We start from the raw sequence: 19,607 nt of genomic DNA on the forward strand, positions 1-19,607 counted from the left end.
TTTTGATCATGACATTCAATCTTTTATTTCATAAATTAGCTATCATGGCACTTTAATAAATCAGCCTTTAAATCAGCAGTGAAAGAATAAAACAATTTATCCAGAACTTACTTCTTTTCTAATAACACTCTAGTCATCATAGGAAGGAACTTGTCAAATTGTATATACCCTGTGGGTTCTTCTTCCTCCACCTTTAAATAGAAGTTGGAAAACAGAATTACAGTGCAAGGTACACCAATATCTAATTTCCATCAGACTGCCTCTAGAAACTAATGAGTTACAATTACAATATAGCTTTTACTGGCAATATTGAAATTTGAGTTATAAATCAAAGACGAAAAGTTTAAGAGAGAACATGATTCTTTTCAAAATAACCTAAAGTATATCTCCTATATGTCAAAATAATCCAAATTGTTAAAACATAACATTCTTAAGTAAATGCCATTTTAATTGATACTAAATGTGCAAAAAATGTGTGACAGCTGACTACCAAGAGCCTGAAATAAAAGCTTTTACACTGTTTCCATGATTTGTAGTTGCTTCTGTTGCTGTATCAAATTATAATGCCTAGTCTTTATAAGAATTATTTCATATTTACAATACAAACTATCTAGATTATCCAGAAGTAGTGGTTTTATTTTCTGAATGAACAATCTCATATACAGCTTAAATAACCATCCTGAAGAACTTTTCTTGTTACGCACATGTTTGCACATTTCAGGAAAAGTTTGCTCTTCTTGGAGAATGCCTACTTTTCATCCTTCCATTAAACAGGAAATTTCACTCCATTAGCGAATAGTATGTATGTTCTACTATATGATGCACATATTTCTTAATATGTACAGTAAATACTCATGGGTATAAAACAGATATTACATTATGTAGCACAGTGTATGCGATTGTTGTAGTGGCAAACTTACAATATCCAATGGGTGCCTCACTCACATCTCTCTATTGCTAATTAAGTCAATTGTAAACATTCTCTGTTTCAGAGAGTTGAATAGAATTAAGTCATTTTCACAAAAGTCCAAATTGGACCGCGAGAATCTTTTAAAGTAGTACACCAGGAGGAACATTTTATGGTGCAATGCTTCCTGATTTACAAAAAAACAACTGCTACAATCTATATCTATAAAGGCATGTGGTTAGGTTTCATAAACTTGCACAGGCACTTAGGACCAAATTGAAAGTTAAAAATATCTATCAGAGTGTTCCCTTTCTCATTCTTGAAGGTTATTCCCCTAGAAATTATCTTGATGTACCCATAACTAATATCACTGTTTCTTAATGGGGTGACCCAATGTGATAGAGCTCATGAATTGATGGGAAAGAGCAAAGCTCATGTTGGGCCTAAGTGGGTAGAATGCTAAATTCTAGAATGCGCACATCTGCCCTGGCTTGATACAATTTGGACACCCAAAATATTTGAACACCAGAGAGCAGTATTAGAAAGTACAAACTCCAATTCAAGTTTTGAAAAAAACTCCAATACATTAATCTGGTTTATTCAATATGTAGCTGAGCCACACAGACTATGTAACTTCCTGTTAGCTAATCTAAACTGGACTGGGAGTAAGGACGCTATAACTGACCACAGCACTGCCATTTGGGTTGGGAGGCTTACTTACTTAGACTGAGTTCCTCCATACCCATGCAGGGCAATAGGCAGCAAGACTCCGCCAAGGGCCCCAGTCCATCACAATCTCTTTCGTCCAGCCCAGGTGGTGTCCAGCTCTTGGAGGGCCTCCTTAAATGTATTTCGCCAGGTCTTCTTTGGCCGGCCCGTCTTCTTTTTCTGTCTGATGGTGTCCGTTCTACTGCCACTCTGGGCTGCGGTATGTATAATATTGACCCATATTTTGCATTGAGCATAAGATTGCTCCTTGACCTGCTCACACAGGCCACAGATCCCCGGCAGAGGGCATTGTGCCGGATCAGATGCTTAATGACAGCAAGTCTACGCTTAAAAATCCGCAAAAAATCTATGGGCTGTTCCTTTATTACTGATAAAAATTACCTAATTACCCTAAGTAGAATAATTATTATTCCAGGAAAGGCAAAATGCAAGACTTGTGCAGTGTTACAGCCCCAGACCTATTTTCTAACATTGCAGTCTGTCTTATTTCAGCGGTCAAGAATTCAGAAGTAAATGCATAAAGTCAAACTCCACAATCTTCCAGCTTTATTTAGTTACCTGCATCTTACAGGTAAGTCAGAGGGTAGGTGGGAAGGGAAGGAACTGAGGCAACTTGATAGGGGAAGGATATCAAGTCTTGGTGTGAGGGGAAGTATTAATTAAGTCAATCAAATGGCATGAAGGCCCATGAAAACCTAATTTCCAGCATAAAAGAAAGTTGCAAAATATTGTTTTTTTTTAAGTGGGCTAAAACCTATTGAGCCAATCTTCTTGCTTAACTTTTAAACCACCTCTTGTATACTACTCACTACCTACAAGCCCTAAAAGCCAAATTTATAAGTAAGGCAATGAAAAGTGCTGCATCTCCCTGGATAAGGTCTGGGCATGGAAGGCATCCACTTCTATGTCATGGTCATTAATTTCCTACCCCTGTCTACTTAATATCCAGAAATGCAAGTCAGGTCCAAAGGGGTGAAATCTCAGGGGTTATGGGTCTCCTCACCCCCTTTATTCCATGACATTTCACTGCATGAGCAGATACACACAGGGCAGTAACAGCAGGTAAATTGGCTTACAGGTGCCTTTGTTTTCTCAAACCCATACAAGACAATTTTATATCTTTTGGAAATAGTACTAGTTAAATTTAGCATACCTCTGCTAACATTTCATGAAGGTCTCCTTCACTTGGGCAACAGCCCAGAGATCTAATAATTGTACCAATTTCCCTGCAGATAGAAGATAAACAGATTAGCCATGCAATTTGCAGATGGATTTCATAAAATACATATGATATATAATCAAATGTATATAATGCCTTTAACATAGAAATAACATTGAAATAGCAATATTTTAAATGAGGGGTCAAAATTTACATCAAAAGCTAGGATAGTTATGAGCAAGCATTTTGTAAATCACCCAGACTTTAAGGTTAAGTTGTAGTCTAGAAATAGCAACTGGTTATTTTTTTTTCAAACTAACTAGCTGATTTCCTATGGCATTGCTCACAAAGATGAAAAATGTTTTTCTTTCTGTAACCACCTCTCTACTTGTGCTTCACTCTTGTTCTTTTTGTCTGCCTGCCCTGCCTGTCTTTTATCCCACACTCTCTCGGTATGACTGCCACACACTTGGTCATTGTTATACCTATATCTCCGCATTTTTCTTCTACTTTTTTGTGTGATTCCTTTTATGCTGCTCTTTCTATAGATCTTTACTTCTCCTTGTCTCCTTTCTCTTACATCTGCTGGCTCACATTTTTTTGGAGCAGAGTTGGAAAGGAGTATAAGAATGGACCTGATGTGGCAGGATGGAAACAGACACCCCAAAATGGAAAAGCAGTCAATATCTGTGATGAAAGTCTGCAGTGGGCTAGATGACTTCCAAAGCTGTGGTCCTGACATGTCCAAGATCCAAACTAACATGCATGAACAAGAGAAAGTGGAGGCTCAGGTTTGGATGGGAGGGAGCAGGCGGCTGGAGTCTGGGCTGGGACAGTATACAGTGATGGAGGCTTAAATAGGCAGGAAGTAGGAACTGGTTCAGGTCAAGAGGGAGTATGAATTGAGTTAGAAGAGAGGTAGAGAGAATCTGAAACTGGAGCTGGAAGAGAACCTAAGTGGTAGGGGCAGGCAGTGACACCCAAGAGTGGGTTTGGAGACAACAAAGCTAACTGGAAGGTAGCAAGTTCCCAAGTACAAATATCATTATGCAGCAGCAACAACATGGAATACACTGACACTTGGTGGCCAATTTGATAATTGCTGTCAGCACAAAGACTGACCCACATGCAGACAATGTAAGTGATATGCACTTTCCATATTATTAAATATCTTGTAATAATGTTTTTTTTTGTAAAAAAATACTTTATTCATAAAATATCTTCAATCACATTCAAAACCATTTCAAAAACAACATTACAAGGGTACAATCCAGGTTAAACTTTTACAAAATGTATCACCAGGTGCATCAGTACAAACAATATTACAATCATTTACAGCCTTTCATTTTGATCTGTACAGCCCGAGGGGCTCTAAACAGTTCCCAGTCTCTCGGTGCGCTGTGGTAGAAAGGTCTTAGACAGCGACCCTTCCCCATTGCGCCTTTGCGGCAGCTGCCCCAAGCTTTAGTGCGTCCCTCAGCACGTAGTCCTGGACTTTGGATTGTGCCAGTCCGCAACAATCGGTCGGGGACAACTCTTTGTGCTGGAAGACCAACAAGTTTCGGGCAGACCAAAGCGCGTCTTTCACCGAGTTGATGATCCTCCAGCTGCAGTTGATTATCTTGTAATAATGTTGTGAATCTGACAGTGATTAGTTCATTCTAACTACATTATGGCAAGGACCAGGTTCTTGCCAGGGGCAAAAAAATTCAGCCAGTTTTCAGTTACCATGACAACAGGATTGGGTCTGTCACCATGGGCAGGATTTTCGCCTTCGGGGTTAGGACACCAATGTCAGAACCATTTCTTGGTCCCAACCTTTACCCGTGGTGAGGGGAGGGAGTGCAGTCACAGCATGCAATTTGACAGAGGCTAATGGGTTGGAGGGAGGATTTGGCAGCCAATTAATAGCAGCAGGTGTGGGATGGAGGCGGGGTTTCTGAAGTGCAGGGCTGATTTAAAGGCATCTTGCAGCCATTACTGTGGCAGCCATTTTGAAGCAAGATGCAGGCAAAGGTCTAGCACAAGAGGATCACTTCAAAGATACAGAACTTGAGGCATTATTGGAGACAATGAGAGAGAGGAGGGGGGTCCTATTTCCAGAGGGTGGCAGGAGAAGGCCACCTAGCCAAAGAAAGTTGGCATAACTAGAGGTGGCTGAAGCTGTCAGCAGCAGTGTTGTGCAGAGGAACTAGGTGCAATGCTGCAAGAGATTCAATGACCTTTTGCACGCTGGCAAGGTGAGTGCAACACAAGACCATGATTACAGGCCTCTGGGTATGCAACTGTCAACAGATATACCAGCTAAGCAACCTGAGGATGCATGGTGCTTCTGAAATTGGGAGAAATCTGTACCCAGGGTGCGTACTAACACCTCAGCAAGGGGAGAGTCCTGAGGGTCTGGCAACATTAATACATGCAGCTTCTTAAGCTAATGAGCTGCTGGCCTTGGTCAGAGAGGCCAACAGTGCCTTATATCTCTCTGTTTTGTCATTGCAGGAGAGAAGGACACACAACTCTTGGGAGAGCTTGCACTGAAGGAGGAGTGCCACAGCTCACTATTCTGTCTGTCATGGAGGAGACAGCGATGGAAATCGCCAGAGTGGCCCCCAAGATTAAGTGGAGTGCAGAGAAATAGGAATACCTGGAAGAGAGGGTGGAAAGATAGTGAATTCTGTGGATAAAAGGGATAAAGCACATGCTTCCCTGTCCAACAGCATGCCAAAGACTGAGCTGCATTGGGAAATCTCAGCACTGCCACCTCTGTGCACCTGGACCATCCCTGATCCATCATGCAACCCATGTACTCAACCAAAATTCCAAACTGGACTCTCAATGAGCTGACAACAAACTTGTTAACAAGACCAATTGGCCACTTATCCAACCTGGTTGTGGTGGGGGTGGGGGGGGGTGTAATGCCAGCTCCCACTCTCCCCCATGCTAAGCAAAACTGCCAGCAGCAGGTATGGCAATGTCAATCTGGTGCATTGCCCAGCAGTGCTAATTTTCACACCCATCCACCTCTCCACATGTCTCATTGGGACCTAAAAATCCCGCATGAGTCCGAGCCTCAAGGTACTGGCAGCTCAATCTGGAGTCCACAGGGTTAAAAGGAGAGTCAGCACTTTCACAGTGGCCATGCATGCGACAGCATAGAACCAAGGAGTGCAGCATGGAAGAACAGAATGGAATAAAAAGCAAATGATTACTACAGCAGTTCAGTACAGACTCGGAAGGTGGTACGGGCTTGGCTGGAAGAGTGTGGAGCATTGCTAAAATAACTACTGAGTATTGCATCCAGTTTGGGCACCACACTTTAGGAAAGATGTGAAGGCATTGCAGAGAGTGCAGAAAAGATTCACAAGAATGTAATTGCTTCCAGGGGTGAGGAATTTCAAAAATAGATTGCAGAAGTTGGAACTGTTTTCTTGGAGAAGGCTGGGGGTCGATTTGATAGAGGTATTCAAAATCATGAGGGTTTTAGACAGAGTAGATAGGAAAAAACTGTCCCCTAAATGATCAAGAGGGCACAGATTTAAGGTAATTGGCAAAAGAAGCAATGGTGACATGAGGGGGAAACTTTCATGCAGCAAGTGGTTAGGATATGGAATGCACTCCCAGAGAGTATGGTGGAGGCAAGTTCAATCGAGGCATTCAAAAGGGAATTGGATAGTTATCTGAAATGGAAGAATGTGCAGGGTTACGGGGAGAAGGCGGGGGAGTGGCGCTTGGTGAATTGCTCATTCAGAGAGCCGGTGCAGACATGATGGCCGAATGGCCTCCTTCTATGCTGTAACAATTCTGTGATTTGGGCTGATGTTGAAGGGACATTGGGTACTTGAAGTGGGCTTTCATGGGAGGCACGGATTGAAGAGGCTGAGGTGTGAGATGATGTAGTGAGCCTGGAAGGGAGAAGAGTAATGCTGAAATCCAGGAGCAAGCAAAGCAAGTAAAATTCCTGGGTGAAGAATTGCCAGATAGGAGAAATGTAAAGTATCATGGTCAGTGAAAACAGGTTGAAATTGCTCCCAAATCCACACTCCCCACATCACCAGCCCCAACCATCCAACCAAGTGAATGCATGGATCAACCAGCGAAGTTAGAGGTACATTATAATATTTGAAATGCAAGGTTTTTAATATAGAAGGTGTGTATCAATTAAATTAGTCTGTGTAGATTTGTTCTTGTGCTGACAGCAGTTATCAATCTGGCCACCAAGTGTCAGTGTACTCCAGGATTGCTGTTGCGAGGTGACATTTATATTTATGAACCACAATGGCATCATTAGCACATGTTTACATGAGAAAGTGTTAACAGTTAAATGGCCAATTCTGTATTCATTATACAAAATAACCATTCTTCAAAAAAGTTATTTTTGATAAACTATTACCCTTTGGGTTTTACTTATTAGGGAAATGTTTAAACCTTCCGCTGCAGAGAAAATCTAACAAAATTCATTTGGCACAGAAATTCAACTTATGGCTGCCCATATTGTGCCTATAAAATGGGTGCTGGCTCTCTGAATTTCATGTTGTGATTGGTACCATCTGATCTGGACCAGAGATGCACTGACCTCCAAGATGCCATATTGGTTTGGGGGCGGTGCTGGGGTGAGGCCTTTCCATCATCCAGAATGCATGCTCGAAACAGGCGTAGTCTACTTAAATATGTATATTCCCAAAACAAATTAATTCCAATATACAATTCGGGTACTATTGGCCAATGTTAGTGCTGGGCATGTTCTGCCCAGTTATACCAGGCCTTATACAGCCTGGCTAGAAGTCCTTAAAGGAATTGTTGAAGGCCACTAGAAACAAGGCCCAAGATATTTTCAGTTATTTTTGTGGGCCCAAGAGGAACAGGAATGCTCGTTGAAATTTTCCCCCTTTGCTTTCTGGCAAAAGAGGAAATTTTGTAATTAAGAGCAGGACTTTGAATTGAACTCTGAAGTTTTGACTTGCCAGGAATTTGTGTGTCTTATCAAAAGAGACGCCTTTTCAATTAACTATTTCCATGTGCTCAGTGATCATAGGAGCAGTTAAAGCACCTCACCCAAGATAATGAGCTTCCTTTGAAGTGAGACCACATGTTGTCTCGAAAAATAAGCTGCATGTAAACGAGTGGCACAACACTGAGCCAGGGGATTTAAGTAGAGCAAGACTGCTTTAACACTGCAGATTCTCATGGCTAAACAACAGAAATTGTTTTGTCTTGCGTTCGGGGTCTAGATGGGCTTCTTTAGGATTTTCCTGTTTCCCTAAGAAAGCTATTTTAGGCTGTAGTTCGTAGAAATCATTCTTGTTTATTTATAGATCTATGTACATTTCAGTAACTCTACACCAGGTTGTACTTTTGTTTTCCACCAGATCTCAGTTACGTAATCATGTGACATTGCATCATAGTTACATCAGAAGTTACATCAGTTTCAGATGTTTCTGATGTTAACCCTTTACAGAAACCAGTCAACACTTTTAAGGTAAACGGTATGAACACATATATAGACAAGTGAGTTGTGTCTGCAATCATTGGGTTTTAAAATACCAGTAGTGGCTGCTGTGGAAAAAATTGAGTTATTGGCCTGGATCTGGCGGTCAGCGACAAAACGTAGGTGTACACTGCTGGCTGCGTTTAAAACTATCTTCTTAGCTTTCTTGCAGGGTGCAGTGGGAACTTGCTCACCCGACTGCAGTGTGGATCCATTGATGAGGTAAGTTCCAGTGAAGCCACACCCCCTTTGACATCACAAGCTGAAGACATGCCTCTTGAGGTCTGCCTTCAGTTCAATGGCAGGTAATTATTTGTAATGATTTTAAATGCTTTCATCTACTTTTAATTCTAGCTCCCCATTTGGCACTCCTGCCATCACCACCCTTCACTCTGCTCCCATTCCCCATCTCACCATCGCGTCAGCGACCCACTCCCCTGGGAATGCCCAGGTCTGCTCCGATCCCCTTCCCACAACCCCAGACCTCCACCATCCTCTGCATCATCCCGGCTCTTCTGCGACATAGTTGGGACTGAGGAGCCAGGGGCATGGGGCAGAGGTGAGGGAGGGGGAAGGGCTGGTGGAGGGAATGGGAAGTGACAGCAGGTGGGGATGGGACCAGAGCCAGGGGTGACAGGCGGGTGAGTGGGTGGGCAGAGCTGGAAATCCTGGGGAAGGGATGGTAAGCAAAGCCAGAGGGGAGGTGAGCAGAGTCAGGATTTTGACACTCTTGCTCATTTAAAGGGCTGTGCACCTGAGCAGGTTTTTCAGCTGCTACGAGCAACTCTAAATAAATTAATGTAAATATCCGGGCAATCAGTCCATGTGCTAACAGCACCCAACCCGAGCTATACAGGTGAACTGCAACTTCTGGATCCGAGTGTAAGTTGGCCCCCCGAAAGTTATGTTTCTGTTATGTCCCTCAATAGCGGTGAATTTCTCAGTGTTTACTGCTATTGGGAGTGCAAGATCTAGGCCAATAACATTGCAATTTTCTTCAAAGTAACCCTCATCATTCTTAATTCTCTCTCTTGCCCACCACCCCACCACATGCCATCCACACTTCCTGACCCACTCCCCTGGGAATGACACAAATGAAACTGACACAAGTCAGTTTAATTCAATTGTAGAGCCACTCAGTACTATAATTATCCATTTTAAAAGTGCAATGAAGCTGGGCTCAATTGAGACATTGCACCACACGACAGTAGGATTAATAATGCAGCATTTAATGTTCTCTCATTGACTGACCGTTGAAATCTCAATTGGTATTTACCAAATTACAGCGCTCAGTGGAGATCAATAAAAACAAAATATCTGCAATCAGTGATACCACCTGATGTTAAGGAAAAGATTGGAGTGCAAAATAAACAAGGGAAGTAAAAGATGAGAAATGGTCATTGAGGTCAAGAAATCTCCTAATTTTCCATCCTTGCAATCAACTGTATTTTAAACATCTCCAATGTGTTGTGTCTCTACCTTGCCTGGCAGATCATTCCAAACACTTAACTTAAGAAAAATCAGATAAGATGATTTGACTGATTAAAGCACCCTGTCACTCCCATTAGAGCTTCATCCTCATTCTTTTGCTTCAACTTGCTGCCTGAGATTACACAAGAACGTAAGAAGTAAGAGTAGGCCCTTCAGCCTGCTCTGCCATTCACTAAAATCTTGTCTGATTTCTACCTCAATTCGATTTTCCCTCCCTATCTCCATGTTCCTTAGTTCACTAAGTGTCCAAAAATGTAGCAATCCCATTCTTGAATTTATTCAATGACTGAGAGCCACAGCCTTACAGGGTAGAATTCCAATGATTCACAACCCTCAGAGTAAAGAAATTTCTCCTCAACTCAGCCCTAACTGGCCAACCCCTTAACCTGAGACAATGATCTCTAGTTTTAGACTCACCAACCAAGAGAAACAGCCTCTCAACATCCTCCCTGTAAGGCCTGGGCCAATCTGGGAATTTTATACATTTCAATGAGATTTTATTCATCCAAATTCCCAAGGATGTAAGTCCACTCTACTCAATTACTCTATTTTTCCAAACACTAGTGGATGTACTGCAGTATTGTTCAAGGTGTTGGAATATAGGCATTTTTATAGCACTAACCCCCAACAGCAAATGTTCCTCTAACTTCATTTGGAGCCAGCACTGAAGGATATCTCTTCCTCTACCTGTGTCTCTCCTGTCTCCTTTTTCAACAAGATCTTCCTCTCCAAGAAAGCTTTCGCTCTCTCCCTTGTCTTCCATTTACACTACATGACAGCTATCTGCCATGTATGAGTTTGATGCAGAACCCTTATTACTTGAGCTTGAAAAGGCCATTGACTCCCTAGCAGAAAGGGAAGGATGAAATACCAGCTGAGCTACTCAAGTATGGAAAGCCCCAACTGATGCCATACCTCCACGACCACCTCTTCTGCTGGAGAGAAGGCTCTGTCCCACAGGATATGCATGAGGCAAACATCATCACGTCATACAAGAACAAAGGCAATTGAGGCAATAACTACCAGTGCATCTCACTCCTCAGATACACTGGAAAGGCCTTTACCAGTCTTTCTAACGAGGCACCATCAATTAGCTGACAGGATATACCCAGAGGCACAATGTGGATTCAGAGCAGGCAAATCCATGGTAGATATGATCTTCTCCCTATGTCAGTTTACGGGGAGGTGATGGCATAGTGGTATTGTCGCTGGACTAGCAATCCAGAGACACAGGGTAATGTTCTGGGGACCCAGCTTTGAATCCCGCCATGGCAGATGGTGGAATTAAAAGTCTAATGATGACCATGAAACCATTGTCGATTGTTGTAAAAACCCATCTGGTTCGTTAATGTCCTTTAGAGGTGGAAATCTGTTACCCTTACTTGGTCTGGCCTATGTGTGACTCCAGACCCACAGCAATGTGGTTGGCTCTTAAATGCCCTCTGATGGGCAATAAATGCTGGTCTAGCCAGTGATGCCCACATCCCAAGAATGAATAAAAGAAAAATAAGTTTCAAGAGGAGAGCAACAAACACCACTTTACCTTGCTTTTCCGGATATCTCAAAAGCATTAGACACCATGAGCAGAACAGGTCTCTACCAATACTGGAGAAAATCGCTGTCCTCCCACGCTTCCATTGACATTCAGTTCAATGGCTCTACCTCTGACAGTTTTGGGATCAAGGATGGGGTGAAACAAGGCTGTGTCTTAGCCTCTACCCTGTTTGGCATAAGACCATAAGATGTAGCAGCAGAAGTAAGCCATTCAGTCCATCAAGTCTGCTGTGCCATTCAATGAGATCATGGCTGATCTAATAATCCTCAACTCTACTTTCCTGCCTTTTCCCCATAACCCGATTCCCTTACTGATTAAAAATCTGTCTATCTCTATCTTGAATATACTTAACAACCCAGCCACTACAGCCCTCTGTGGTAAAGAATTCCACAGATTCAATTCCCTCTGAGAGAAAAAATTCCTCCTCATCTCTGTCTTAAAATAGGTGACCCCTTACTCTAAGATTATGCCCTCTGATCCTAGACTCTCCCACAAGGGGAAACAACCTCTCAGCATCTACCCTGTCAAGCCTCCTAAGAATCTTATATGTTTCAATAAGGTTGCCACTCATTCTTCTAAACTCCAATGAGTACTGGTCCAACCTACTCAACCTCTCCTCATAAGAAATCCCTCCATACCTGGGATCAACCTAGTGAAGCTTCTCTGGACTGCCTCCAATGCCAGTATATCTTTCCTTAGAAAAGGGGACCAAAACTATTAACAGTATTGTCGGTGTGGTCTAACTAGTACCTTGTATAGTTTTAGCAGGACTTCTCTATTTTTATACTCCATTCCGTTTGAAATAAAGGCCAACAATCCATTTGCCTTCCCTATTACCTGCTGAACTTGTATGTTAGCTTGCTGTGATTCATGCACAAGGACCCCTAAATCCCTCTGAGCTGCAGCTTTCTGCAGTCTTTCTCCATTTAAATAACACTCAGCTCCTCTATTCCTCCTGCCAAAGTGCATAACTTCACATTTCCCCACATTATATTCCATCTGCCAAGTTTTTGCCCACTCACTTAACCTGTCTATATCCCTCTATAGACTCTGTGTCATCCTCACCACTTGCCTTCCCACCTATCTTTGTGTCATCCGCAAACTTGGTGATAGTACATTCATTTTCCTCATCCAAGTCATTAATATATATTGCAAATAACTGTGGCCCCAGCACTGATCCCTGTGGCACTCCACTAGTTATAGGTTGCCATCCTGAAAATGCTCTCCTTATCCCAACTCCGTCTTCTTTAGTTAGCCAATCCTCTATCCAAGTATCTTTTTCTCTGTCCTACTAACCTATACTTTCCCTGTCCACAAGGAATCCACACGCAATCAGATGGGAAACTCCTCAACTAAGTGAAGGCAAAACAGCAGTAAGTCTTGGTCAGAGAACAGATGCCACACGAATCGTCCAGACAGAAGTTCAGCTCCAAAGACTCATGGATTGTCTGACCTATGCCTGTGTCTTGTTCTCCCTCACCATCAGTGTCAAGAAAACTGTAGTTATGGAACAGGGTAATGTCTCCACCTATGATCAGACTCAACAACACAGCACTGAAGACAGTTAGCAAGTTCAGCTACCTTGGAGCTATGGTAACAGATAACCTGTCTCTTGATGAAGAGCTCAGCACATGCATTGGAAAGGCAACCATCAGCTTTGGCTGACTAACAAAGCCGGCATGGACAAACAACAAATTGACTTGCAGGACCAAGATGCTTATCTATAAGGCCTGTATCCTCAGCACATTGCTGTACAACAGCGAAGACTGTACAATCTACCCTGCCTAGAAAAAATATAATAACTTCCATCTCTGGTGTTTATGAAGCATCCTTGACATCACATGGAAAGACAAAGTCACCAATGAAGCAGTCCTTTAAAGGGCAAACACGCCAAGCATGCTAGCACTAATCAAGCAAAAAAGGCTTTGCTAGTTTGGGCATGTGCACAGGTTGGATGATGGCCCCATCCCCAAAGATATGCTTTTTGATGTCAAGAGACCAGCAGGGTACCCAAAGCTCTGATTCAAGCTTGTTGTCAAAAGAGACATGAAAGCCCTAAACATCAATCATGACAAGTGGGAAACTCTAGTGGACGACCGATGCAAATGATGACACCAGCTGTGGGCAGGTTTCACTGCCACAATGACATGATGTGTGGTTTCAGAAGCTCCAAAGCAGATGCCAGCTCTGCAAATAAGATGTCAGCAGAGATCATTTCGCAAGGGACTACTGCATGTGGGGCAATTGGGGCAGGCTTTGCCTTTCCGGAATTGGCTTCTTCAGCCATGAGAAGAAGTGCAGCAGATGATCTCACTGACCTCACAAATCTGAGGCTGCATTCCCATCATCTCTCGCAGATGGAAGGATGCCAGTTGTAAATTAGCACAGTCTTTCTCACACCTCACCCAACTAGATTCTACAGATGTCTCTCTGCATGTTTTCCTTTCACAATTGGGACCCTTTTCCAATTAACATCTCTTATTTCAACAAGACTTCCAATGGGACACCAAAGAAAGCCACCAAAAAACAGCAGGGACCTGGGTTTTTCCAGCCTGTCTTGTGATGAGCAGAACATCCACCCACTTCCTACGAGGCAACTATTATCAGAAGAGGCGATGGATGGGGAGAAGGTCTGTAGGTCAGTGCAATTGGCAGCCAGGACTATCTATAACCATAGCAATTTACTCCCAGTAATTGCTACTAAAGAATCCATGCAACCACAGCACAAACAATGACTTGTGCTGCACAGCTGGTGCGTGCATGCTTCAAAATACCTGGCATTTGAAAGAACACCTTCCACAACAAAACAAATTCATAAAAAGCAGCATACACAGACTATCAATGTATTTGCTTCATAAAACTAAAACTCATTTGAAAAGATACAACCAATGGCATATACTCCAATCGGGGAATAAACAATTTAGGACACCCTGAGTTTAAAGTGATTCAAATATATTGTCAATATGCTAGCCTCTTGAGCCTTACACAGTTAACTAAAGAGCTACACCTATCTCAATCATATATGTGGTGAGAACATGTCTAACTGGACTATACCACTAAGCATTTTAGTTCGTGGACTCAATTCTGCACAAGAATATGATTAAAAACCCATCACACAGGGCTCAATCTGTACCACAAAATTATTGCCCAAGCCACAATTATATTCTATAACTGTGTATAGCTTTGTCCTCAAAACCAAGAATTGTTGTTTTTATAAATGTAGTTCTAGGTCATTGACTCACTGACCTGACATCCACAGTGTTGTTTGACTCATGATCAAAAACGGCAAAAGCATCTCTGATGTTCTTATGAAGCTCTGCTATTAAAGCCTCTGTAGTAAATGACAATGTGACAATTTCAGTATTTCTGGCTGGGTTACAGCAATGCGATGTATTAATAACAATAACTTGCATATAACATAATCAAGCATCCAAAGTGGGTAATATTGTAGAGGTGCAAATAGATGGTACTGCCAGTTGGGTGGGAGCTCAGCTCATGGCCAAAAGGACACCAATTGGTGTCAATCTGAATGAGCAGTTGGGCACAATATTGAGAGTGTAGAGATTTTGGCTCAAGCATAGGAGAGCTTTAGTCTTGTCTCTTTTAAGCTGAAGAAAGCTCATTCACAATTGGTAGCAGTTTAGAATTCAGCAAAGGAGGACCAAGGGATTGATTAAGAAGGGGAAAATAGAGTATGAGAGTAAGCTTGCAGGGAACATAAAAGCTGACTGTGAAAGTTTCTATAGGTATGTGAAGAGAAAAAGATTGTTGAACACAAATGTAGGTCCCTTACAGTCAGAAACAGGAGACTTTATAATGGGGAACAAAGAAATGGCTGACCAACTAAATACATACTTTGGTTCAATCTTCACAAAGGAGGACACTAATAACATACCAGAAATGTTGGGGATTGAGCGTTTAGTGAGAGGGAGGAACTGGAAGGAATCAGTATTAGTAGGGAAATGGTGTTGGGGAAATTGATGGGATTGAAGGCCGATAAATCCCTAGGGCCTGATAATCTACATCCCAGAGTACTTAAGGAAGTGGCCCTAGAAATAGTGGATGCATTGGTGGTCATCTTCCGAGATTCTATAGACTCTGGAACAGTTCCTACAGATTGCAGGGTAGCTAATGTAACCCCACTATTTAAAAGGGAGGCAGAGAGAAAACAGGGAATTATAGACCAGTCAGCCTGCCGTCAGTAGTGGGGAAAATTCTAAAGTCTATTATAAAAGATTTAATAGCTGAGCACGTGGAAAACAGTGGCAGAATCGGACAGAGTCAGCATGGATTTATGAAAGGGAAATCATGCTTGACAAATCTACTGGGATTTTTCGAGGATGTAACTAGTAGTGTTGATAAGGGGGGGCTAGTGGATGTGGTTTATTTGGACTTTCAGAGGCTTTCGACAAAGTCCCACATAAGAGGTTGGCATGTAAAATTAAAGCACATGGGATTGGGGGTAGTGTATTGAGATGGATAGAAAACTGGTTGGCAGACAGGAAACAGAAGAGTAGGAATAAACGGGTCTTTTTCCGAATGGCAGGCAGCGACTAGTGGGGTACCGCAGGGATCGGTGCTGGGACCCCAGTTATTCACAATATATACTAATGATTTAGATGAGGGAATTAAATGTAATATCTCCAAATTTACAGATGACACAAAGCTAGGTGGGAGGGTGAGCTGTGTGGAGGATGCAGAGCTGCTTCAGGGTGATTTGGACAAGCTGAGTGAGTGGGCAAAAGTATAATGTCGATAAATGTGAGGTTATCCATTTTGGTAGCAAAAATAGGAAGGCAGATTATTATCTGAATGGCTATAAATTGAGAGAGGGAAACGTGCAACAAGACCTGGGTGTCCTTGTACACCAGTCGCTGAAGGTAAGCATTAGATGCAGCAGGCAGTGAAGAAGGCAAATGGTATGTTGGCCTTCATAACCAGAGGATTCAAGTACAGGAATAGGGATGTATTGCTGCAATTGTACAGGGCATTGGTGAGGCTACACCTGGAATATTGTGTGCAGTTTTGGTCTCCTTATCTGAGGAAGGATGTACTTGCTATAGAGGGAGTGCAGCGAAGGTTTACCCGACTGATTCCTGGGATGGCGGGACTGACATATGAGGAGAGATTGAGTCGATTAGGATTATATTCGCTGGAGTTGAGAAGAATGAGGGGGGATATCATAGAAACTATAAAATTCTAACAGGACTAGACAAGGTAGATGCAGGATGTTCCCGTTGGTGGGGGAGTCCAGAACCAATGCTCACAGTCTGAGGATATGGGGTAGACCATTTAGGACTGAGATGAGGAGAAATTTCTTCACCCAGAGAGTGGTGAGACTGTGGAATTCGTTACCACGGAAAGTAGTTGAGACCAAAACATTGTATGCTTTCAAGAAGGAGTTAGATATAGCTCTTGGGGCAAAAGGGATCAAAGGGTATGGGGAGAAAGCGGGAGCAGGCTATTGAGTTGGATGATCAGCCACCATCATAATGAATGGCGGAGCAGGCTCGAAAGGCCGAATGGCCTACTCCTGCTCCTAGTTTCTATGTAATTTGATGTTGGGTGACCCCAGCCAGATAAATAGCACTAACACCATGATAGTCAAAGCATTAAGGGTGGTGGCAAAGAGATAAAACTGGGTTTTTTGCACATACATAGCTACCCCAACACCTGCTCTTGTAGCCATAGTATTTATATCATAGAATGGTTGCAGCATAGAAGAAGGTCATTTGGTCTGTCATATCCATGCCAGCTCTCTGTAAAAGCAACTCAGCTAATCCCATTGCCTCACCTTTTCCACATTGCCCTGCTAGTTTTTTTTTCTCTCTTCAGATACTTATCTAATTCCCTTTTGAAAGCCTGATTGAATCTGCCTCCACCATGGTCTCAGGCAGATGAGTGATTTAACTGATCCATTTCTGGTCAATGGTGATTCCCAGTATGGTGATGGTGGGGGATTCAGCTAAGGTATTGCCTTTGAATGTCAAAGAAATGTTAGATTCATTCTTGTTGGAGATGCTCAATGCCTGGCACTTCTGTGGCACAATTATTATTTTGCCACTTCTCAGCCCAAACCTGAATGTTGTCTAGTTTTGTCTAGGTCTTGCTCTATGCAGGGTACAGACTGTTTCATTATCTGAGGAGTTGCAAATGCAAGTGAACACTGTCCAATCATCAATGAACATTCTGACTTCTGAACTTATGATGGAAAGTAATTGAAGAAGCAGCTGAAGATGTTTGGGCTTCACATACTGCCCTGGGTATGATGTCCATGTTTGCCTTAATAGAGATTCATGTCCAGTTTTAGACCTCACACATGGTTGAGGGTATCAAGAAGGATGACCAAGATTATACCCTAAATTAGACGTCTAAACTAAGTAGGAAAATCTTGAGTAGTTGAGGTGTTTCTCAATAGACAAAATAAAGGTATTGAGAGCCCAAGACGTATTTTTTAAAAGAATGATTCTATTCGGTTAAATAGGTTATTTGAGGTGGATGGGATTGGAAGAACTAGGAGTCGTGATGATAAAATATATATGTAAATCATAAACTTAGATACTAGTAAGTATTTATTTTTGCAGTTAGCTCTGCCCAACTCCACAACAGCATAGTTGGCAGACACAAAACTGAGCTTCCCATTCCAATCTCTCATGATCACACACCACCTGCAAAATTAAGTTCAAGTTAGAAGTGTGTAGAATGCACAGCTCCTGTCTACTCGGTCCATCCAATGGCAGAATAATCTTGCGATAGGAATGCTATTCTTTTTTGATTTGATTTTATATTATTTGATTTTGTTAACAGTATTAGATGCCAATACTGTTCTGGCCTTTTGAGTAATTCTACACTTTACATGAACATCATTGAATAGGATAATAGCGCAATGGTTTTTATGCCAATCCCCACATAAGTAAATTGTTTCTCATTGCTTTGAGAATGACAAAGCTCTCTTCTTTCTGGCTTCTGATTATTGTCCAAGAAAGTCATTGAAAATTAGCTACATTCTACCAGTGAAAAAGAGGGAATAAAATGGTAAAATGTAAAAGTGAAATTCCAATATTTAATGCTGCTCCTTTCTTAAAACTAATATGAAAATATGCACATTTAAATTAGTTACAAAGATAAAGCAACATTCACAAAAATATCAGTAAAGGTTTTTTTTAAATCAAGCCTATTTTAAAATAATCATTTTCCTCCTAGGATATACTTAAAGTGAAAAATGCTATGAATCTGAAATGAAATTTTAGAAAATCAAAAACGCACAAGATTGTGGCTAGGCAAGCCGGATTTTAAATGAACCAATTTGTCGCCTTTCACGGAACTTTAAAGAAAAATTCTGATTGTCGTCAGGAAACAAGATCAATTTATTTCAACATCCTCACACCCCCCTAACCCCCCCAAAATTTGCTGAAATGCCAGTTGTCCCACTAATGTCGGAATGTGAAGGATTGTAACGCATCTAGCTCTTTAAAAAAAAAAGTTACCTCAACTCTGTTTAGTTTTTATATATCCGCGATCTGACTTTTTTTTTTGTTTGTAATCGTTAAACGGCTCTTAATTAAGTCTTGAAACGATTTGTGCACCAACGTCCGCCCGGGGTTGGTCTTTGGGGCAAATCCCCGACACCAGAGGTGTCTCCACCCCCTACTCCCCAGGCTGGGCTCCTGCTTACATCTGGTCGGCAAAGTGACCGGAAATTAAGCTTCGAGCCTAAATAATTCTTTTGCTTTTTTGGGTTTTTTTTGTGTGTGTGTGTGAGGTAGGTTGGACCGTTATTACCCCCACCCCCCGTGTCCTTTATCCAACCCGCCGCTTTACCTGCCGCTTCTTTGTCGTCCGCCATGTTGTTTTGGGCGGTTGCTAAGGAGCGCCGTTGCCAAGGAGGCCGCGAGTCCAAGGAAAGTCAAGGGAGAAGATGCTGGAGGGATCCCATTATCCTGTTTAGATAAGTTGACGCTTCCATAACAAAGATAAAAGCAAAAAAAAAAAACTGCGGATGCTGGAAATCCAAAACAAAAACAGAAACAGAAATACCTGGAAAAACTCAGCAGGTCTGGCAGCATCGGCGGAGGAGAGCACAGTTGACGAGAGCATAACATAACAAAGGGTGGCTGACAAATATAGGCAAAACCGTTATTCAGCTCTCTCTCTCTCTCTCTCCTTCTCTCCTTCCTTTAAGATGCTGGGCAGAATTTCCTGGTCCCTGTCATTAAGGCAGGACAGGAAAATTTGGAAGGAAAGCGGAAAATGCGGGGGAAACTCGGCGGGCCTAACAACA

At 42.2% G+C, this 19,607-nt stretch overlaps 1 protein-coding gene across 1 annotated transcript in view; it reads right to left on the reverse strand.

The window, feature by feature from the left end:
* Window positions 1-19,187, reverse strand: part of drc8 (dynein regulatory complex subunit 8) — a 47,408-nt gene extending 28,221 nt beyond the window's left edge. Inside the window, exons 1-4 of the mRNA XM_078557619.1 lie at window positions 19,148-19,187; window positions 14,573-14,657; window positions 2,790-2,862; window positions 112-191 (exon numbers count right to left, since the gene is read on the reverse strand). Coding sequence (XP_078413745.1) covers window positions 112-191; window positions 2,790-2,862; window positions 14,573-14,657; window positions 19,148-19,172 — 263 coding nt within the window. The 5' untranslated portion in view covers window positions 19,173-19,187. The remainder of the gene's footprint in view (window positions 1-111; window positions 192-2,789; window positions 2,863-14,572; window positions 14,658-19,147) is intronic.
* Window positions 19,188-19,607: the final 420 nt, after the last annotated feature.

The sequence above is a fragment of the Cetorhinus maximus genome, chromosome 14 (assembly GCF_964194155.1).
Source record: "Cetorhinus maximus chromosome 14, sCetMax3.hap1.1, whole genome shotgun sequence".
NCBI lineage: Eukaryota > Metazoa > Chordata > Chondrichthyes > Lamniformes > Cetorhinidae > Cetorhinus > Cetorhinus maximus.